Genomic DNA, 24,075 nt, shown 5'->3' with positions numbered 1-24,075 from the left:
AAAGTTCCCGTAACTAACTACAAATAATAGTCTTCTTGATGTTTTCCCACACTATCTTTCTTACTTCCTATTTGAATGACGACAATCTGTATCCCTAGTGTAAATTTCATCCAATAGCGTGACGTTAAGTGTAATTTTGTATAGGATTTTTGAGTTTCTAAAACGTCCCGCTTGGCGCGCTGTTCGATATCCCATACAAAAATAGACAACGCAAACGCGAACTCTCGTCACGCTATCGAGTGAAACTTACACTAGGGGCTCTGACTAATAAAATAACATTTTACACTATTGTTTCCTAGAAAAAATGTTTTAAAGCTATCATGAAATCATTTGGAAATACAAATAGGTACAAGTATAAAAAAAGATTTAACATGCATTAATTTTGGGCTTTCAATTATTTCGTAATCAACAGAGAGGAATGAAGCAGCATTGTGACGTCACGGAATGCATTCTCATGCTTTTGTGCTAAGAAATTGTTTTGATGTTTCATAAAGTCACATAATAAGTTAAATTTTCCGCTTTTTCCTACTGACGGAAATGGCTTGACAGACTTTAGACGGTCTTTTCCACATTAAGCGTCAATTGGTTACCGTTAGTCGTCTTTATGCTTCATCTAGCCGTGTGATCTATGGATTTACTACACCAATAATCAATGTAATTTGCACGTCTCAAAAACCGTTAACGAATTAGCAACAGTCGCTCGAATTTCAATCTGTTCTCGATTATCGTACAGTCGGCATCAATAGTAGCGGATGACCCTTTGGTGTGTGGCAGCCACCTTTGTATCTGCCACTTTGACGGAGTGGGAATGGATTAACGCACGGTGTGTGGGACTCGCCGCTCCTTATCCCTCTCTTGGCGAGAGAGGGGGAAAATTTGGCCCTACCCACTAAACCCTTTCCGTCAGTAGAAAAAAGAAACAAATTAAAAAAAAATTAGCGTGAAGGGTTGTCCCCCCATTGAAAATTTGAATTTCGTTCCTTTTTCTACTGGCAAAGTGGGTTTGCCAAGTGTATTGTACCATAGAGAAATATAGTACGACAAGAGTGCTCACTCCATACATCAGTTTTGGTACCAAAAATACTATTATTTTCAGTGTCGACATCTAGCATCGAGTAGCGGAATTATCTGCAGTACAGCTACTTGACAATAGATGTAGCACCGACCGGAAAGTCTTATGTTGTTGAGCCAAAACTGATGCAGGGAGTGAGCAATCTATTTATTCTCTATTATGGGACCAACCCCGAAAAAGTAAAAATTGCTCAGTATGACCTATATTTTCACATCGTAAAATATATTTTTTATACCATATCGGTGGCAAACAAGCATACGGGCCGCCTGATGGTAAGCAGTCACCGTAGCCTATGGACGCCTGCAACTCCAGAGGTGTTACATGCGCGTAGCCGACCTTTTTAAAAACCTGTACATTCCTTTTTTGAAGAACCCCATACTGTAGACCCTCGGGAAAACCTCGGAAGGGAGCTCATTCCACAGTCGGAGCGTCCGCGGGAGGAAATTCCTCTTAAACCGCACAGTACGCGACCATTTAGGTTCTAGGGTGTAATTTTACAGGTTATTAAAAAAACACCGTGTATATTGATGCTGAGTGTACCGGAAAGGATGGATTTGCCGCAGTCTTGCCGAAACACATTACTCCGCTTTCTCCGGTCGGTTGTGGCTTTTGCGGTAGTTCCGTCTTTTCGTATTCTTAAAAATTGAAAAGTTATAACTATAGCCCAACAAGAAATTGTAGAAAATAAATGAGGGCGCCACTACCTACGTAACTGTCCCATTTTTGACGTAAAATGCTTAAACATGGCAACAATTTAGAATATAAACTTGATCAACCAGATCTTGTCAGTAGAAAAAGGCGGCAAATTTGAAAAATGTAGGCGCGCGAAGGGATATCGTCTCATAGAAAATTTGAATTTCGCGCCTTTTTCTACTGACAAGATTTGGTTGACCATCTATATATATTATTCTTTTGTTCCATTTTGTTTAATATCTACTATAGGTATTATGTCGCACTATAAGTTAGAACGGCATTGGATTTATTTATAGGGATTTCTGAAGTTTCCGCAATAAGACACCTTGTACACGACAACGATTAACAGTGCTGACAATGATAGAGTATCAATATTACCGGTAGAAACAACGCGCCAAAAATATTAATATTACATACTAAAAACTAATCACTTACAACTATAAACTTAAATACAAATTAACTGCCATAAACCACTATCTTGACCGTTACCGGGTCTCTATATCACACGATTACACCATATTCGTCTCTATCACTCTTTCAAAAACCGGCCAAGTGCGAGTCGGACTCGCGCACGGAGGGTTCCGCACCATCAACAAAAAATAGAGCAGAACAAGCAAAAAAAACAAACAAAAAAACGGTCACCCATCCAAGTACCGACGACGTTGCTTAACGTCGGTCAAAAATCACGTTTGTTGTATGGGAGCCCCATTTCAATCTTTATTTTATTCTGTTTTTAGTATTTGTTGTTATAGCGGCAACAGAAATACATCATCTTTGAAAATTTCAACTGTCTAGCTATCACGGTTCGTGAGATACAGCCTGGTGACAGACGGACGGACGGACGGGCGGACGGACGGACAGCGGAGTCTTAGTAATAGGGTCCCGTTTTTACCCTTTGGGTACGGAACCCTAAAAATGACAGAGATAGATATACATAACCTCCTAATTTCAAAGCGTGATGCAGCTCGCTTCCACTCAATAAGTAATGAAACAACAAAGCGATTAAAAAAGTTCATGCGTCTTCGAAATTCAAACTGAACGCTCCATTTCGAAAAAACATAACTCCATTATAGCGACAAAAAAACTACACTCAAATTAATAGACTGTAAAGTTCATTTCAGCTTAATTAGTTACCAGTTGGTCTTAAAGAAAGGCTTCTAATGCGAATTAACGCAAGTACGTTGCAAATTGAATTGTATTCTGTTGTAATTAAGGTGCGTTTTTGTTATGAAAAACGCAGCTGCTCTAGTTTCGAATCGAGCGAATAGAATCGATTGCGGTGATCATTGATCTCGATACCGGTAATTTGGTATTGGTTTCGGTATTTATGACAAATTTCGTTTCGTGCGAATCACTTTGTTAAAAAGTATATAATACTTTATTTATTTTATGTTGTATACAACATAAGATAAATTAATTTATGTTTAATATTAAACTGTTCGTACTTTTAATTTTAATTTTTCTTGCACCTATTACTGCTTGCTCTCTGTTTGGCCCGAGGGTTAACTGGTAGAGAATGCCTTCTGGCATTAAGTGCGCCTTTTGTACATTCTTTTTACTGTGCATTATTGCAGTTTAAATAAACAAATAAATAACATATCTTAAAAACTAAAACGCTCACTATGGCTGCGATGCATTTCACAATCCCGCTTTGTCAGGGAGCCGGCCGCGGAACCGCCGAAACTTGACACCATTCGGCCAAAACTCCTTGGTGAAGGTCGCTAGACGTTCAGACGGAACGCTCACCACAAAAGAATTGAAATTCGTACTGTGTCGAGATTCCAACTTCGCGAATCAGGGAAATCGCGAAATCCTCAGGGCGATCCCGACCCTCTGGCAAAGAGAATTTGAAATAAAGGCGGATTGTCAAAGTAAATTATGTAGCCACAGTAAATTTACTGCCATCTTTCGACAGCAGATTAAAACTGTTAGAACGCCATTTGAATTTGACCCTTATTCTTTCACTGATATGTGTTAATTTCACTATTTAACAAAGTCAAATGGCGCACCTAACAGTTTTAATCTGCTGTCGAAAGATGGCAGTAAATTTACTGTGGCTACATAATTTAAGATGACAGTAACTCTCTATACACTCTATTCTCTTTGCCTGCCCTTGTCCTACCGATCGGACCACATGAACTTTTTTTCCGACTGGTCCGATTAACCAATTACCCAATCCTTTTAAGTCGCGTAAAAATTGGTATCGGCCGAAACCGAAAGCGTAGCTTCGGCTATATCTCCCAACACTTTTTATTGAGGTCAAAAGATGATCGAACGATGACCTTTAATTAGAAAAAGTACGGCAAATAAATTTAAACCCTACCACCATACAAATAGAGCTTAAAATCCAATAGTGACTCAAACTTTGATTATGTCCTATTCAAACAAAAGAGCATAGTTTAGTAATAATTTAGTATTACTTAGGTCTTTTTGGTTTTCGGAAGGATACAATAATACCGTGGGATCTTGACCAGTAAAAAAGATGGATTATGAGTATGTTGCATCATTTGTTTTTTTTTACAAAGAATAGTAAAAGTAATTGGCCGTTGTAATTTTCCTGCCTACGAAGCTGGTGGTCCTGCTCGGAACCGGTTTTTCTGTACCTATAACCCAAAATAGCCCAAAATTTTTAATTATTTTATGCTTTTTACATAGGACTGAATCATGTATTTAGGTAACAACTTCTTAATATTAGATTTTCCCATTAAAAATGAAATAATAAACCAAAGAACGAAAAAGAACGTAAGAATACCGGATGCATACAAATAATTAAAATCGCTCAAGCGGAGAAACAATTAAGTATAATAATTTCGCGGTACGTAATGGATTAACCTGTTTAATTATTATAGTGTTTTATACTCTTTAGTCATTATTTACTTAGTAAAGTATATAATTATATTGTCTGAAACCTTACGCGTAATATATTAGTCCGGTAAATTAGCACCATATGTATTGTAAATAATATTCACTTATTTACTTTTATTTTTATTTATTTATTGATTCTACCCTCTCCGAATGGAGGTAAAATAAAAAAAAATATTTTTATTGACAAAAACAAGTGGGTACAGATAGGTGTGGAAGTACCTGACTTCTGAGCTAGGTAAAGACCTGTGTTACAGAAGTCAGTGTCCTCTCCCAAACAATAAGGTAAACGTACTAGTGTTCGACATGCTAATGCCCAATAGATGACACCCTGATGTCACCTCTATTGACAATGACTTAAGTTTCAAGATGTACTGGGACCGCGTCGAGCACCAGTACGTTTACCTTAGATACTGTATAGAAAACAGGAAATAATATATTCATCATCATCATATCAGCCCTTTATCGCCCACTGCTCAGCATACGCCTCTCTTCGAATACGCCACTTGTCCCGGTCCTGAGCCAATCTCATCCAAAAGTGACCCGCAATTTTCCGAATGTCGTCCACCAAACGAGCCAACGGACTGATATATTATATTATGATACAACGGACTGATGATATATATTGTTATGTAATGTCACATGTTTATTGTTTTGTTATTTTGTAATGTAATGATGTGTTGACTGAATAAATATTTTTCTATTCTATTCTATTCTATTATTGCTTATTGACTACGTTTACAATTTTTAATATTTTTCTATAGGTACAGAAAAAAATTGTTTTTAGCATGGCAACAAATTTATCTAATCTCACGCCACAAGATGAAGTATCCATCACAACCTCGCTCTTTATCTATATTAGTTTATTACACTAATTAATATACTAGTTTACATTTACGTTACAAGTGCCATAAAATATGTAAACATAGTAGTATGACGCACAATTCAAGGGATTTTACTTGAAGTTTTTTTATTTTAGTGCCACCCCACACTAGCGTCTCGCAAGCGTCGGCATCTAGTAAATTCTATGGCTGCTGCTCGACGCAACGTTGGCGCAACTGCGCAGCGACGCGTTTTTCCATAGCGCTGACTAGACGCCGACGCTCAAAAGACGCTACTGTGGAGTGTGGAGTGGACAAACGGACTAAGTTGCAGCCGACATTACAGGTTAGCGTGTAGTCGATGTGCAGCTCCCATGCAAATTGCAGTCGGGTTGCAGTACGTCTGTATCGGCCCTTAGAGGTCCTTGGAGAAGTTAGTTCAGCAATACAGGTGGTCAAAATTACGTCGACAAAGATTCTTTATTGTTGATAATTTTCACTAATGTTTTCGTTTGTGTATCAGACCCAAAGGGGAATATTTTGAATATATTTGCTTCACTAATCGAATGTAGTTTTTACTGACTGAGCGTTAGCAAAGTTCTCCATTTCAGCTTGAGAAAAAAATGCTTTCGTATGTCGGGATACTCGGGATGTTCTCTATGACAGATCGCATTTCTCAAGCGATTCTTGTGAAAATTTGTGAGCACGGTCGATAATTGTATAGATATTTTTAGACGTGTTAGAATGTTGTAATAGACGTGTTAGTTACAAAAAAAATATTACTCGCCTCCCTCACTCCCTGTAAATGTTATTAGGTATGCCTGAGTTGGGACGTGCCTTGATTTCCACAACAATTCAGACGAGTTTTTTTTCCTACAGCTCAAGAAGAAAACATGATTTTTTATTTGAAAAAACCTGTAGTCACACCAGTACACAAATCTTGTGAAATGTGTATAATTGTCAACCAACAATCTTATCGGCTGATAATGTTATCAGTAATATATGACTGTTTGCAAACTAGAACAAAGAAAACAACACAAACACACAAGCTTAACAATAACCAGCTGTTATTTCCAGGCACATTCTGATTTAAAAAATGGTTACTGATTTGATATCAGTCTGAGTGCATCTCCACCATAAAAAATACCAGTTAAATTTGAAATTGATATTAAAGGAAATTTTGTTCAATTTCATTTGTTTTGAAAACGAACGAAACAAAAGAAATACCTACCTAAAACTCTGTTACATTTACTCACAAGTTTATCTTAAATTATATCCTTGCTTTGTAGTTACTTAACAAACTAAAATTATTTTCAGGACGAACCGGTAACGTGTGTTCCACGGACCCTGAGTGTCCTGACAACGCCTTCTGCAAGTCGGGCACCTATTGCGTTTGCAAAGACGGGTTTATCTACGCCGCGACCGAAAACGCCGAGAAGGCGTGCCTCAAGGGTAAGATATCTCTATACCACAGTACCACGGACTCTTGAGTGTCCGGACAACGCGTTTTGCAAAGCGGGCAGCTATTGCGTTTGCAAAGACGGGTTTATCTACGCCGCGACCGAAAACGCTGAGAAGGCGTGCCTCAAGGGTAAGATATCTCTAGTGAGCGGACAACGTGTTTTGCAAAGCGGACACCTATTGCGTTTGCAAAGACGGGTTTATCTACGCCGCGACCGAAAACGCAGAGAAGGCGTGCCTCAAGGGTAAGATATCTCTATACCACGGACTCTTGAGTGTCCGGACAACGCGTTTTGCAAAGCGGGCAGCTATTGCGTTTGCAAAGACGGGTTTATCTACGCCGCGACCGAAAACGCTGAGAAGGCGTGCCTCAAGGGTAAGATATCTCTATACCACGGACTCTGAGTGAGCGGACAACGCGTTTTGCAAAGACGGGTCTTTCTACGCCGCGACCAAAAACGCCCAGAAGACGTGCCTCAAGGTTAACATATATATATATATATATATGTATACCTACTCTAAATACCTATATCAACGAACTGGAACAACTCATAGAAGTCTGTCTGGAGTTTAAAAAACTCTTTTTCTTTGCCACATTCTTAAAACATACATTGCACGCTCTTGTCAAACCCACTGTAATTAAAGACCACAGTTATTTCGTGCCTGCTAACCGATGCCTTGTCCACAGTTGCATCATTCGGCGACCACTGCCAACAGCACATCCAGTGCCACACCAGCCTGGGTGTGCACTCGGAGTGTCTGCTGAACACGTGCTCATGCAAGCCGGGCACGCAGTTCGTCAACAACAGGTGCTATAAGATAGCACGTGAGTATTTTAACTATAAAACACCAATCTTCTAAATATAAGTGTAAGCCCTGAGTGGACGCTCCAGTTGGGCGTGCAGCGGGGCGGGGCGTGCGGCGTGCATGTTAAACAAATGCAAACGTATAGGAGCGGCCTTAGTGCACGCTACTCAAATCCCTTGGGAGCTCGACGCCACGCTGCACGCCCCGCCGAACGCTCCGCTTCGAGCGTCCACTCAGGCCTTACACTTAGTCGAAGAAACGCTCTACTCGTACATGTTTCGATTTCGATCGTTTTTGAGGACCTTTGACTGGAGCACCGACTGCTCCGTCTCTGCGATCGAGCGCGCGACGTGTAGGTACTGCGGGCCCCGCACGGCTGCTTGCGACGGGCGGCGGTGACGTCACGAGGACGGATCTACCCTCTCGAGCCGAACGTTTATTCGACACGACGACGAAAGAAAGAGTTATCCTCTACATCAGTTTTCTTACCAAAAAGCGAGTTATTTCGTAGCCGACATTTAACGTTTTGGTAAGAAAACTGATGTATGGAGTTACCACTCTTTCTCTATGATATAATACGTGAACCCGCAACTTCGTCTGCGTACCTAATTAATATTTTCATATACCTACTTACTCCCCTTTTAAGGGTACCAATACAATTCTGGGATACAAATCTATCCTATTACCTTTCCGGGGATTCAAAGTATCTCCAAATTTCATCTGAATCGGTGCAGCGGTTAACGCGTGAAGAGGCAACAGACAGATAATGATCCAGACAGGAAAATGGGAACTACGTTTGTAAGGAAAACGGCCGTCCACTTTCCTCTTAGAAGCTGTGTCAAAACCGCAGATTGTAACTCAAGGTTATCTTTCACAGATGTTGGCGAACTATGCATATCGGACGAAAACTGCTACATACAGCAGGCAATTCCCGAAGAGCAGGCGTTCTGTATACGCGGCTATTGCCAATGTCAACTGCACTACAACCAACGAGACAATGGGACACGGTAAATAATTTCATCACTATTTGCTAGACTCTGTGCGGAAAGAGAAGAGTCGTGGAATGTATGGGGCTCAATACATTCTACGACTCTTCTCTTTCCGAACAGACTCTATTATGATTACGAGTCGCTTTCAGAGCGCAAAATCTCCATACTTCAAAATTTACCGTATAAGTCAATAGATGGCGTTGCACTGAGCAGTTAGCGGTACTGTTGCTACATCACGCCAACGATATTTTTACGATAATTACAAGCAGTATAAATCTCAATATTGAAGCAGTATGTGTAAATAGTAGGTACGTGGGTTATAATTAGTGTCCGACCGAAGGTTCGGTTTCGGTTTCGGTTTCGGCCAGTTTCGGCCAAAAAATCATGTTTCGGCTGTAGTTTCGGTTTCGGCCAAAAAACGGCCGAACCTTTCGGCCGGGCCGAAACTTACGAAATGGTACTTCGGACAAAGACCAAAAGTTGGGGAATAAGTAGGACAACAATATTAATACCTACATATACTGATTCATGTATATTAGGTACAGACATTAATTGTTTTATTATAAAACACAATTCCACTAATGAGGGCGCCACTGGACGGTTGACGCAGTCTTAAGAGGCTGTCAATACATAACTGAATGAGATAGCACTGTCGCATGTTACTGGGCCCTGGGCAAGATAATAATAAGAAAACTAGTCTCACTTTTTACCTCAATTTACCATTGGTTTGTGTTCCACATGTCCTCTACTTCAGCTTAGCCTTTGGCCTCGCTGCGCCATGCTCGGCCTGCGGTCTCGCTTTTGAATCCAATGGACATTGGTTGGAGTCTGTGCTCAACTACTTATCCTGAAGCCTTAAGCACGGCTAGGGCTTTGACTTCGCATGAAAGTTCGCCTCAATGGGGCACTTCGGACTTTTCGGCCCAGGTGAAGATCAGTACCCGGCCTTGCGATATTGTTAACAAAAAATTTCGCGCTCGCTGCGCTCGCGTTTTTGGTTGACCCTGTATCTACATGTTAGCTTGACTGGTGAATGAATAGAGTTAGACCAAGAAAATTCTGCAATGATTTTGATAGCATACGCAGTGCAACTAGTGCAAATGTTATTTATACGTCATAATTTCATAGAAGTTTTGACGTTTAAAATAACACTTGCACTGCGTGTGTTATCAACTTATCAAAATCGTTGCAGAATTATCTTGGTCTAACTCTAGTAATTTTCATAAAAAACTGCTTAAGTAATAAGTAACATCAATTTCAAGGACATTGGGTGTTGACGGCCCCATAATATGTGTGTAAAAGTGGTTTTATTACATTTTATCAACGATTTTAACAAGTCTACAAAAGTTTCGGTTTCGGTTTCGGTTTCGGCCGAAACTAGAGCCAAAGCCGAACATTCGGTTTCGGTTTCGGTTTCGGCAAAAAAACATGTTTCGGTCGGACACTAGTTATAATTAATTTAAAAGTAGTTCTTCTGGCTGTACGGTATTTACATTCGACTGCATTTGCAAGCGTTTTGAGATGGGAACAATTTTTTTTTGTCATAAAAATTATTGTTCTGGGGTACTTTAAAATTTTCCCAAATATTTATAGGTAAGTAATTAAATTTCTCTCACACAGATGCGTACGTGACGCGAACCTAGGCGAAGCTTGCGAGGACGACGGGCAGTGCGCGGGAGTAGGCATGGTGTGCAAAGGCACCTGCCGCTGCAAGGAGGGATTTGCGGCGCAGAACGACACTAATGTCTGTCTGCAGTGTAAGTATCCCAGCGTCTCCACTTTGTACCTATTACCAGTGCAAAGCGAAGGCACTAATTTTAATGTTCTTCCACAGCCGTAGAGAACATCGGTGACAGCTGTGAATACGACATCCAATGTGAGAACCTCTCCGGCTCCCGAGCCGTAGGCGCCACCATGTGCCTCAATGGCGCCTGCTCGTGTGCGTACCACGCGAGGGCTGCCGGTACCCCGCCTCGGTGCTACGTCACGAGGCGCCCGGGACAACAGTGCCACGCTGATGAGGTGAGCTCTCTCCACTTTTCACCAGGACCACCTCACACACCAGCTAGAATACGACATATAATGTGAGAACCTCTCCGGCTCCTGAGCCATCGATGCTAGAATGTGTCTCAACGGCGCCTGCTCGTGTGCGTACCACGCGAGGGCTGCCGGCACCCCGCCTCGGTGCTACGTCACGAGGCGCCCGGGACAACAGTGCCACGCTGACGAAGTAAGTTACTTTATCCACAATATTCATCCGATCCATAATGGTCGCTATAAGAGGTGCGTGCAGGTGACCCTAAGTGTTAACACATAAAAGAACTGATGAAGCAAGTGTTATCCGTCTGACAACCAATCATGGACAATTGTGTGCGAATCAGGCAACTTACATTTCTTGGTAGCCTAGCGGTAAGGGTAAGAGCTGATATCTATATACTCAGCGACAGTCAGGCTGCACTCAAAGCGCTTGAATCGCACAGAGTGGACTCTAGACTGGTATACTCGTATAATGGCGTCCAAGCTCTGAACCAGCTTGGAAGGCAAAACAGAGTGCAACTGGTATGGATCCCAGGGCACGAAGGATTCATAGGCAATGAAAATGCAGATGAACTTGCCAGAACCGGATCTGAAAGTAACCTTATAGGTCCGGAACCATTCGTGGGGCTCTCACAGGGAACCATCACAACGGCTATTAAAGACCATGCCAAGACCAAACATCAGGAAGAATGGAACAGTCTGACGGGTCTAAAGCATGCAAAGCTCTTCATGCAAGGAGTAGACTCCGGCTGGAGCAAAAAGCTTTGGAAACTTAGCAAAAGACAACTCCAAATCATAACGGGGGTGTTCACTGGCCATTACGGGGTCAAAGGAATTCTGGCCAAGATGGGACACTCTGACAACACCGATTGTCGTATGTGTGGCGAAGAGGAAGAGACAGTGAAACACTTAATGTGTGAATGTCACGCCCTAGCCAGACAAGAGCATGCGTCTTTCAAACCCCGGCTCGTACTCATTTGATATTTATTTATACCAGTCGCTTTTCGGTAAAGAAAAACATCGTGAGAAAACCGGAATATCCCAATAAGCCGGCACAACGCTGGGAAGACGATGATCTATTTACCTACTCATTCTTCAAATTATATTCCCATTTTGACGTGAATCCTTTACCCTTCCCTAGGAATGCCTCAGCGAGGACGATGAGCCCGGATTCTGCCACCAGGGGCGCTGCACCTGCGCGGGCTGCGTGCCCGACGCGCGCGACTTCGCCGACCACGCGTCCTCGCTCGCCCCCCTCCCCCTCTGCGCCGCCATCTTGGCCACGGCCGCCATCTTGGCCTGAACTTGAATCTACACTCGCTGTGCGGACTCTATCGAAGTTCCATGGTTATTTTTTTACAAGGGAGCAAAGTTCTTTTTTCATTCATTGTGCTAATATAACCGAGCAAGCGAAGGATTCCAAAATTGAACTTCGAGCGTAGCGAGATTTGAGAAATGGAATCTTGAGCGTTGCGAGGCTTTCAAGGCGTGAGGGTTAAAACTAACTTTGCTACCGAGTGAAACACAACATTTTTCACCACACTAACGCAAGGAAAATACTAACTTTAAAATACATATTACAAATCAAATCCCAATCAATGCTATCAAATATTCAACAATCATTATCATCTCTTAAAAAGTAAATTTCAGCAGGCAAAGTTAGGAAACAAGTACAATACATTACTTATAAATCATTTTGCCACTCTTATGGATAAAATACAACTCAAATACAATATTTTCTTTAAAGCTTCTCTAAGCTTTCGTTTTTTTTTTAAGTATAAAGAGTGCCTTAACGATCCAGCGTGGTGAAAAGTACTTTTCATAGATGAATATTTTACTACTGTAAATGTGTAAATTGTTAACTTATAATGTACATATTACATAATAAGAGTAAATTAATATATTGTTGTTAATTTTATGATTTACTTAAATTTTATTGTTTTAGATGTTTGTGTAGACCAAAGAATAGGTAGTTTTAATTAAACGTTTACTTGATAGTGAGATTGTTTTTGTTTACTCATTTCACCCAAGAGTAATGTGATAAGTGCTTATCACTTATCACATCGAGATGTCTGAGTGTCAGAAAGTGACTGACCTTATCGTGTCGTTTACTTGTAAGCACCGCACATATATTAGTGTCAAAGTTAAAAATATTTTGGCAAACATTTGGTAAGTCTAAGAACGGTCAGACGTATTTAAATAAACTCATAGAGAAAAAAATACATAGAGTGCTCACTCCATACATCAGTTTTAGTACCAAAAAGACTATTAGCATCTAGCATCGAGTAGCGGAACTATCAGTACTGCTACTTGACAATAGATGTAGCACCGCCCGGAAAGTCTTATGCTATTGAGATAAGACTTTCCGGTCGGTGCTACATCTATTGTCAAGTAGCAGTACTGATAGTTCCGCTACTCGATGCTAGATGTAGACTCTGAAATTAATAGTCTGAACTGATGTATGGAGTGAGCACTCTTGTCTTACTATATTTCTCTATGATAAACTTCAGACAAATCTGTGTTTGTGCGCCATCTACCGGTGAGTAGCAAAACGAATACACCGCTGTTGTAATACTTGTAATGACATGTACTGAGCCTAGATGGCGTCTTTTGCACGCTAGCAAAAATTAGTAATTATCACTCAACCTACACTGAACCTTTTAAGTATAATAAAAAACATTCGCATGTTATGGGTTACATTACTTACGTTGCATAAAATATTAATAACATAATATAGACAAACAGATAGACTGAAACGGGATATCAAATGAAAGAACTTAGTAGTTACTTGCAATGAATTTAATATTGACATTTTAAACGATTTTAAGATTGTTGATATATTTAATGATAAATAACGTGAATTATAAATTGTGATTTAAATGACTAGGTAACAAATACTCTTGCTTCTGTACTTGCTAATTTCGCTCGGGTAGAAATCGTAAAACATTAAAAAAACTCCTTTTACCTGCTTTCTTATTAAATACCCTTAAACATTTTAAAAAATAAAATAAATACTTACTTTCTAGATAGGTAGCATGTAGGATATACCTAGTGCCCCTAGTGGTGTACAGTCACCTGCAATGGCTGCAATAATATGTTACACAACGAAGGCCGCAAAAATATCTGACACGATCTTATTTGTATTAGAGCCATAAGAGCGTGTCACATATTTTTGCGGCCTTCGAAGAGTAACATATTATTGCATGTGACTGTACAGTATTAATAAGGGTGTTATAAACCCAAAAGCAGGTGAAAATATTAAGAAAACTTTCAATTGTGAAATGTAGGCATTATAATATATTTATTGGAGAATGTAAAGTTTAAGTTTTCAGTTTTAAACCACAAGATGCCAGCAGTCTCTCTAACGCACAAGAGAGCGTACGTGATCCGTGGGGGCAGCACCTGCTCACTGGCGTCAATTATTATGTAATTAAACTCGGACTCGCCAAAGTAGTATACTTACCCATTCTGAATATTGTGATAGTATAACTTTAAAGTATGTGTTATGTTCTATTCTATAAGCGTGTGCGTTCACATCTGGCTAACGCGCCGCTAGCGCGCCATTAGGTCAACCAGAGGCGGATTTTCCCTAAACCCTAATGCCTAGTAGGCCCGGGCCTACTAGGCTAGGCTAGCCCGTGACACGAAGCAAACACAAAGTATGCACAGCAGGCATACAGTGCGCAGCGTCAAGCGTCCATTGGAGAACGATTCTAATGAAAGCGTTTTTGTAGTTTATTTTATGCACGCTGATCCATAACACACGCAAGCTGAATATAGCTCTTTGGGTTTACAATTGCGGCTCTTTCACTGAAAAATAGTTCAAACTGCTCGCTGATTTACGAGTAGGTGTAAGGCCTGAGTAGACGCTCGAAGCGGAGCGTTCGGCGGGGCGTGCAGTGTGGCGTCGGGGTCAGGAGTAATTTGAGCAGCGTGCACTAACGTATAGGAGCGGTCCTATACGTTTGCATTTGTTTAACATGCACGCCGCACGCCCCGCCCCGTTGCACGCCAAACTTTAGCGTTCACTCAGGCCTTACACTAGGAGTACCTGACCCACAACAAGATGGCGTGATTCGTTCTTAAGATTACAATTTTATTGTTTTCTTTCTTCGGCCATAAAATTAGTCGAATGTAGCTAACATAAGGTAGTATGAAAACGATGTCCTTATGATCTGTAAAATAAAAACAAATGTTTTGATAAAAATCTAAAGCTACCAAAGACGTCAAGTAACACGCGCGGCTACAGGCCAATATCAACTTTAGTGCATTCAGACAAGGTTTATGATGACGCGCCGCACGCGAACGGCGCGGCGTTCAAAAGGTTATAGCAGCCGATATAAGAATATGGCCTTATTTGTTTATTATTTTAACTTATCACTGTTATGATACTTTTCAAAATTTATTCAATTCAATACAACAGGCGTATAATGATCGCGGTTATAAACTCGATAACGAAATAGAAATCATCAGTTCATTTATGAGTCCACATCAATATGTTGTTGTTGCTTTGTTGTCAACAAAGCTCCATAGCTAAACTGTCACTATCTCGTCGAAAACCGCCTCCATCATACGCATGCATGTAAACAATTAAGTTGACATTGTATTTATGAGAATACTTATGATCTTGTGAGCGTTTTGGGGTCAAATAAAATAGATTACCGTAGACATAGTTAGCACTCCAACCGGCACCATTCCACACGCTTTCAGACCTAACGGGTCCTGCACGTTTCGGAGGAATAGCAGTAAAATCCTTCTGTTTTTCACGTCCATATATTCCCATGGCACTGCGTACACTTCATCACCGAGACTGTCACTCTGCCAAATATAATTATTTACATAATCTCTTAAATTTTTAACATTTTAATTAAGTACTTATCTAATACCTTTAAACGAGCAATTCTTGTAAGTATTCTTGTATAGGTATTTATTTATATATAAGTAGGTATATTTCAGGGATCTCGGAAACGGCTCTAACGATTTCGATGAAATTTGCCCATCGGGGGCGAAAAATCGATCTAGCTAAAAACATAAAAATTCATAAATGCGCGTTTTCCCAGAGATAAGACCTAGCTAGATCGATTTTTCGCCCCCGAAAGCCCCCATTTCATCGAAATCGTTAGTCGTTTCCGAGATCCCCGAAATGTAATAATCTCCATAAAATTAAAAAATCATTCATGGGTAATTGTGTGAGATTTTATAACAAACTTCCAAACCATATTACTGAATTATCTATTAATAAATTTAAGAATTATGCAAAGCGTAAACTTATTTCTAAAGCGTATTATACCACACAAGACTACATGAATGATTTAACAACGTGGGATTAATTGTTATTCGAAATGATTATTTTTTTAGGTATGATTGATTAATGATGAGGAAATTGATATTCCGATGGACATACTTCTTTTGTGTTTTTTATTTATTTATTTGACATTTAGATTTTATTCTAGAAACATTCTAGACTAGTGTTATTTATACAGTTTTTTTTCATGTTTGACGATCCTTTTGTGAAATTCTTAATTTAATTTAATTTGTGTTTAATTTGATTTGTATAATAATCCAATATTCTTATGGAATAATAACATCAATAAATTGCTCTGATAATTAGCTTAAGATAATTTATAAGTATGTTACGATTCATAAGTGCTTGTTGCTAGGCCTACATGAATAAAGTATATTTTGACTATTGACTATTGACTATTGTATAGGTACCTATATAAATAAATATATGTACAAGAATTGCTCTATTAAAGCTATAAGATAAGATAAGATTAATTTAAACTGTAATACTGTTAGTCTGTTAGGTATACAGTTGTACCCACGATAGCCTACAGTGGAACTAAATAGGGCTGTGTCCTAGATAAATTAAACTGTTTAACTTGTACCTTTGATTTAATTAACTCGAAAGCCACCGAAGTCTGAATTAATTGCTGGAATATGACCGCGGCAAGCATTCCGTATTTTACCAAGGCCTCCGGTTCCTGTAGAAGAAACACATTTCATTTATTAAATTATTGTACTTATTCAGGAACCACGCGAAAGCAAAAGCATGTAAAAAGCTATCCCATTATTTTCATTTAATCTAAGCCAAGCATCTAGGTTGCAGGTACCCAGAGTTGCGAGCGACGAGCGGCGCGTTAGGCGGAGCGTGCCGCGTTAATCAAAGTTAATTTATGTTTTATCCCATTCTTTCAAATACGTAAGCCAAAATGACAGATAAAGGCAAAGGATTAATAGCGAGTTGAGGCTTATAGCACGTCTGCGACGCGTCTAAATGAGCTACATATTTACCAGTGTAGAACACTCCAACAACATCAAACAACACATAACTTGGTGAAAGGCTAGATAGCAACATAACGTCAGATCAAACGCTGCAGTCATGTCTCCCATGAACCTGAAATCAGTTACAATGACGTGTAGAATAGAAATGTGTGTGTGTCATACCTAATATAAATGTGTGCTCTATCAGGCGTGTCTCACTCCGCGATTTCGTCGCGTCGCTACAAGTACATGCGGCCCACACCAATTTTGGTGTCTAGTAGTAGTAGTAGTGGTTGCCGCGCACCGCTACGGAACGGACGCCTGCTCGCGCTTGCGCCACCTAGCGGTAATATTTGTCGTAATAGACGCGTTTTGTTAGAGAGTGAATCTTCTGTACCTAGTACTATTATTTATTCTGTGGCTCGATATAGAATTGTGTATGAAATATTTGTAGAGGCTTCTACTGGTGCTACTAGGAGGTTCCAGCACCAGTAGAAGCTTCGAAGCTTAGGACTTCTACTAGTAGGATTAGAACTTACTCCTTGATCATTTGATAATGCTGAATCACGTTTTTCAACAGTCCAAATATCTCTTCATTATATGCCCGAGTCGACGGCAAGGGGTCCTCAGACTGTCCCTCCTTCGGCCTAGGGAACTCTTTCAAACTATTATAAAGTATATTCATATGCCCCACCATATGGAACACCATAACGAACACCAACAGATCGTAAATACCCATCGCAGTAGGTATGTTGTAGGTAGGAAACCAATTCCAAGTGAACACAACTAGGTAGCCAGTGAAACTGCGATAAGCGTCAAAAGGTAGGAGATAGTCGACGGAGTGTACGAAGGACTTGTTTTCGGGGAGTTCGCTGGCGAACATTCCTTCGTAATAGTTCCGGAAGAGGGGGGAGAGATTGTAGGCCAGCATCCCGCAGACGAGCTGGAGGAAGATGACTTTGGTGGCGATCATGCAGATTTTGTTGACTTTGCGGGATTCCTGAAATATCGAAAAAAAAAATGGTGAAGAGGATTTGCTGGCTATGGATGAGGTCCTGGTTGCTCAGATGGCAGGCGCTGGAGTATCGATCCAGAGGCCGTGAGTTCAAGTCTCACCCAAGACAGTATTTTTTTTTTATTCTAAGCTTAATAGCAGCGTTCGCAGAAGTTTCTGCTTGTTAAAAAATTGAATTAGTTTTCAATTGGTCAGTATTTTTAGAAAAGTCACATTTATAGTGATTATTTCGCAATATTATAACGTATTATAAAACAAACCTTCGCTGCAAATTCACTTATATGCTCGTGGTGCATCAAGTGGAACTCTAAAACAAACTTTTTCACACATTCTTTGTAGTTCTTCTGAAATGGTAGCGCTGCTCTTTGCTGTCAAAGAAAAGTAATAAAACGCATGACTTGACCAATAATACACGTTTTTATACCGTGTTAGTTATTTTATAATATTTAAGTAAGTAGATACATAGAGAAAAAAGTACATAGAGTGCTCACTCCATACATCAGTTTTAGTACCAAAAAGACTATTAGCATCGAGTAGCGGAACTATCAGTACTGCTACATCTATTGTCAAGTAGCAGTACTAATTGATAGTTCCGCTACTCGATGCTAGATGTAGACACTGAAATTAATAGTCTGAACTGATGTATGGAGTGAAAAAGTCGCATTTAAACTTTTACTCACAAGAAATAGCCCAGTTAAAAACAGGTTCGTGTAAATTTGCCCCATATCAATAAACCGAATGGTTGCTCTGTGCTTCTTCATATACAGAAACGCCAGGACCTCCGTGAAACAGAATGTGCATATTAATAGTTTGTGATATATGGACAGCAGTATTGCACGTCGTGAGTAGTCCCCTAGGGTTCGGTTGGGCCACTGTCCTATAGTCTCCAGTATGAAGCGGAGCTGTCTCATGTATGTCAAGGAGAATATTTTCGGCTCACTAAAACAATAAACACATTAAACAATCACACAGTTTTTGTTAACCATTTGTGACGTTATCTATGAAAAGGGACCTTATTGTCGATGGCGCTTACGCCATTATTAACGATGCTCCGATATAAATACAATGCCGCGCGACGCTGTGCGACGTAAGCGCCATCGACAATAAGGTCCCTTTTAATAGATAATGCCCCATTTGAACTCTTTATAGACCGCAGGCCAGGAGCATATATCGACGTTCTTTCCACCGCGATACAACCGGCTAACGATTTTTTTAATTTACAATAGCACCTAAACTGTCATCTGACAAAGTAAGTATCAAACGGGAGGCGATGACTAAATTTTTACGTGTTTCGGTGGCTGCCATTCCTCAACCCACCAAAAGAGCGGTAGCTGACGTTCACAAGGGTTCATCATTCATAATACATAGCCATTAACCAGTGGGGAGACACTCCTGACTTCGGGCAAGTTCGGCTCAGCATTGCTCCGAGCAATTATTAGGGTTGACACAACTTGACGTCCTTTTGCGTGCACGACCACAGATAAGATAATCACTTGGATTTTGACAACCCTAAATAGCCGAAAGGGATAGTGCCATAAATTAGAAGGGGATATCATGATTCGACCCTGAATCGCTGTCAAACTTCGGTTTGTAGGTCCTTTCTGTTTGGTAGTACTCTTATTCTGTGCATTAACCACTATACGAGATTGGTCATGGATATCTGTTCCTGGCTCGCGGTCAAACACAAACATCACTCAAACGCCAAGGTCCCGGGCGCAAGCGAGCTAATGTAAACCCTACTCGTAGGTGTGAAGCTTACTTTGACAGCGTCCGCCGCAACACCTATAGTTGTCCTTGGCACGGTGGGCACGACTATAGGATGACTATAGGTAGTTTTTTTACGTGTCTTTTAATAGAAAAACGCTTTTTTTAAATCAGTAAGGAGAAATATTACTATTATTATTAATTGTTTGTCCTTTCCACATCTCGGGACCATGGGGTCCCGGACTTTTGGGAGGCGTGCGTGGGGCCGAAGCCAACAGCGCAGAGGCCCTTTAAGACAATCTAATCTAAAAACAAGGGATACACATGGCGGATATCATCCCCGAGCACACAATATGATACATCAGGAGATGGTCTCCGCCAGGTGCAAAGACTATTGCAGTGCAGCAATTTTGTGCTGCGATGGGATCTAAGGTCATGGGCTATTGATATGCAAGTTGGATGGACTGGATAATGGGCTATGGGAGGAGACTATTAGCGGACACCTGCCGTGACAATCAGTCTCAAAATTGTGTAAGACAGGTGTTGACTCGCCTACTCATTTAGTGGGCCCTACAACGGCCGCACGCACAGTGCGACAATAGGGCAACACTTCGGAGCGGCTGTAAGGTTGTCGAGAGGTGAGTCTGCGGTAGCCAGATCCCGGTAATCCGTTCAGCAGACCGCCGGCGTTATGACATTTTACACTTCCAACCTGGAGCATAGGTCCCGCTCTTGCGACTCCACTCTGGCCGGCCAATCAAGGCAAGCACAGAGGCGAGGGCCAGATGACAGGGCCCTCTGGAATAGGGGTCCGCGGTGTCGCCACTCACCGTCAGCTCGCCACAAGCTGCCCGCGGGGTTATTGTCAATATCTTTATTTATTTATCTTCTCTAAGTTAGGGTTTTTACAATATGAATATAAAAGTAAAATATAAAAACAGTTACAAAACAATAAAAAATACATATAAACACATTATAAAAAAACCTAACCTAGGGTGCCGCCGGCAGCGGGGCAAGGTTTGGGCCTACCGGTGGTCAGGGCCGCAGAGAGAGGAACCGGAGGACTATCCGCGCCGTGTCCAAGATCACCGCCTTCTGCATTTGGCCCTTGATCCAACCACCTAACGAGAGTCTCTCAAGGTGTTGGTCGAGACTCTTTCGCTATTAAACCTAACGCTATATTAAATAATCTAGTATTATTAAGTAATAACTTATTAAAGCAAAATAATGTAAATAATCGTATATGATTCATAATTGTTACATACTGGTATTTGCCGTGACTTATTTTTCAAAGCTGTTTTTCAATAAAAATACCTATACGTCAAGTTTGTTTATCGTTTTTCAAATGCTACAAAAACTGTACAAAACGAGATGTCGCGGACGCCTCGGCCCGAGCACGGCCCGGTCTAGCGTGAGTCATCCTCTAGGGTAGGGTAGATGCCAATGATATTATATAACCATAGATAGGTTATACTCATACTTGAGGAGCACAAAAAATACTTCCATATTTATTTCTCTGCCTACGAAGAAATCTGTTATTTTTGATTAATTTTCTCATTCCATCCATCTTTGTCACACTCGTTGTTAAACATAAGGTCGACCCTTTCTCTTTCGGTGTGCGGGAGCTCGTTAACACGTGCACATTCCTCGCTTGTCCAGCCGCGACTAAAGGAAACTTGTCCAATTTGTCACAACTTAGGCGCTTCAATTTTGGAACGCCTATAACCTATCTTGAGTTATAAATCATTAGTAGATGCATGTTAAATAAATACCTTCCTTGTATTGTTGTCTCCATTTTGAATTGATCTCTCTGAACGGCGTTTACCTACAACAGCTACTTTAAATATGGTGAGTTGTTGGCAATTTGTGTATAATAATATAAAACGTATTAAAACGAAGATAATTTTTATATTATGGGCGTATTATTGATATTGCGAGGACATTATGCCTAGATTACTCGCCATAGACTCCGCATTGTCAAAAGTATACGACTACTTGCTGTCTCCACATAAAGAGGCGCGCTCACATAGTGCGCAACACCGCAAGGTTAAGGATGACTGACGTTAGACCAGGCCGTGTCCGGGGCGGAGCCTCCGGCGCTTATTTTTCTATGACAATAACAGCTGATAACGTGATGCTTTCCATAAAAAACGAAGCGCCGGAAGCTCCGGCCCGGACACTTTTATGCATCTCGTATAGCAATGTGCAAGTTGTAGAACTACCTCGATAGAGATGGGTGCCTTTCATCCCTTGGTTAACAATCTACTATACACCACTATTTAAACTTCCTCGATATAGTAATTTAAATTAAATTCCATTATTAGGACTAGTCTCCTAGGAGTTTGGCATGGTGAGCAATAATGTTCAGAAAGTATAAATTAATCACTTTATTCCTTTTTCTGAATTTAGTATAACCGCCAATGAGTGCTGCTCTTACCATGACGAGTTGTATACGGCCTTAAACGCTAGCGACTGTGTAAGTATAATAATAATTGATAATAAGTAGCACGTGCGGTTTTTCTTACAATAGACAAAGGATTCGTTCTGGCCCAGCTACTAAACGAACGGCTATACGAGGGAAATGCATTGTGAGTTAGTTTACGCAGTCGCTAGCGAATAATATCAGTGTCCAACTCATACTTGAGTCTACATGCGTCGTCTACACAGGTAGGTAAGTGGTCTGTGACAGCTTGCCCTTAGAACCTACCCTCCAATTCTCACGCAGCTATTTGAACTTAGGTTTTAATAATCATTATTATTGCATTTTCCAAATTGTTGGGTACGGTAACACCTGTCACTTAGCAAATACTGTTAGTAGGCAATTTTAAAACCACTAGCATTTTGCCAATGCGGACTGTAATTTTTTTAAGTCTATTTATCGAGAACCGTCAAACGATTCCAAACTCTGAAGCTTGCGTTGTTCTTGTTCAGTCACAGCCCGTACCATGAGTCACTGACAGTGTCAAAACTGACATTTACGCTATCAAGAATGTAATTTACTTTCTATACATCTCATTTGCACAAATATGCGAGTACGAGCGAGATGTATAGAAAGTAAATTACGTTCTCGACGGCGTTTATGTCAGTGCCAAACTGATGGTAGCCGTACTGCTATATTATATGTTACACAACGAAAGCTGCAAAAATATCTGACACGATCTTATTTGTATTATGTACATATTTTAGCGGCCTTAGAAGAGTACCATATTATTGCTGGCGACTGTTCTATCACAGATATTGCTTATTAGAGTCTGTGCGGAAAGAGAAGAGTCGTAGAATGTATTAGATCCCATACATTTCAAAAGTCTTCTCTTTTCGCACAGACTCTACATAGTTATCGTTCTTCATCATCATCTGTGGGCCTAGCCAATATGACAATCGTTGTTAAAAAACGCGCGTCAAGGTATGACAGGTGACAGGTGATAGGTTCTATAGAAAACATAGTGTCGGACGCTCTAGCCTAGCGTGAGTACTAGAGCGTTCTATAACCACAAACTCTATAACACGCTAAAGCGTAGAGGGCCGGGCTAGGGCCTCCGGAGCCTCGTTTTCTATGGAAAGCACCACGTGATCACCGATCAGCCGTCACAGACGTCCCGGACCCGGCCCAGTCTATTATATACCTAGCTAGTACCTACTAACTATATTTATAGTCTGTTATCGACATACAATAGTGATAATCATATAAAATTCGCGGTAATATCGACCTTGGCCGATACCATAATACTTATTTGATACGATTCCTTGCCGCAAGTCACAGCTTTAATCACATTTGAGATCCTTTAAGTACGGTAAAATGGGGTGAGTAGGGTCAAAACTGAAATTCAAACCTCGATAACATTTTATGTTTACATATGAAAACTGAATGGTGTATATAATAAGTGTTCCGGACGTTTGTATTTTAGTTTTTATTTTATTTTGGGTAGTTCCATTTCATAACTTTGACGAAAAACAGGAAATCCCACCTCACTCCTCACTCCCTCGTAATTGGGGTGAGATGGGATTTCATACAAAGGTGATTTTGGAAGATTGTTGGATCGATTTTTTTTATTATGAGTATTACTACTTATAGCTCCATTTTAAATTGGAATACATTATTTTTGTAGCATTAGCCTTAAAATCCCTTCTCACCCCCCTCTCAAACTTTCTATCTCCATTCATAACCCACCTCTCCCCCCCTACTCACCCCGTTTTACGGTAGCTAATGGACGCTTGCAACTTTAAAAATGTAATCAGGGGGCCGATTTTTGAATTTCGATCGCTCGATTTCGTCACTCGAAAATCGGTGGAAAACGGCGAAATGCTAATTTTTGAAATACGAGCGATCGAAATTTGGAATCTATTCGTATT

The 24,075-nt window shown here is 40.5% G+C and overlaps 2 protein-coding genes across 6 annotated transcripts in view; one reads left to right on the top strand and one right to left on the bottom strand.

Annotated features, from left to right (window-relative positions):
* LOC134661227 (prion-like-(Q/N-rich) domain-bearing protein 25) overlaps positions 1-12,074 on the top strand; it is a 30,950-nt gene extending 18,876 nt beyond the window's left edge. For all 4 annotated transcript variants that reach the window (XM_063517206.1, XM_063517205.1, XM_063517207.1 and 1 more), the window contains 6 exons: positions 6,766-6,900; positions 7,598-7,735; positions 8,594-8,723; positions 10,326-10,462; positions 10,540-10,727; positions 11,884-12,074. In XM_063517206.1, the coding sequence (XP_063373276.1) occupies positions 6,766-6,900; positions 7,598-7,735; positions 8,594-8,723; positions 10,326-10,462; positions 10,540-10,727; positions 11,884-12,045 (890 nt within the window). In that variant the 3' untranslated portion in view covers positions 12,046-12,074. The remainder of the gene's footprint in view (positions 1-6,765; positions 6,901-7,597; positions 7,736-8,593; positions 8,724-10,325; positions 10,463-10,539; positions 10,728-11,883) is intronic.
* A 2,766-nt stretch (positions 12,075-14,840) lies between these two features.
* Positions 14,841-21,619, bottom strand: LOC134661221 (uncharacterized). 2 transcript variants are annotated; one of them, XM_063517193.1, is made up of 8 exons: positions 21,498-21,619; positions 18,702-18,960; positions 18,282-18,389; positions 17,546-18,006; positions 17,037-17,139; positions 16,631-16,726; positions 15,405-15,560; positions 14,841-14,917 (listed from the first exon to the last, which is right to left on the bottom strand). In XM_063517193.1, the coding sequence occupies exons 1-8, from the start codon at positions 21,518-21,520 to the stop codon at positions 14,867-14,869; spliced, it is 1,257 nt and encodes a 418-aa protein (XP_063373263.1). In that variant the 5' UTR covers positions 21,521-21,619; the 3' UTR covers positions 14,841-14,866. The 2 variants fall into 2 exon arrangements, with proteins under 2 accessions (XP_063373263.1, XP_063373264.1); XM_063517194.1 differs by lacking the exon at positions 15,405-15,560 and having other exon boundaries at positions 14,848-14,917.
* Between the last annotated feature and the right edge of the window lie 2,456 nt (positions 21,620-24,075).

Source organism: Cydia amplana, chromosome Z, assembly GCF_948474715.1.
Source record: "Cydia amplana chromosome Z, ilCydAmpl1.1, whole genome shotgun sequence".
Classification (NCBI taxonomy): Eukaryota; Metazoa; Arthropoda; class Insecta; order Lepidoptera; family Tortricidae; genus Cydia; species Cydia amplana.
The sequence above is the reverse complement of the archived record's forward strand: the minus strand, read 5'-3'. Positions and strand labels throughout refer to the sequence as shown.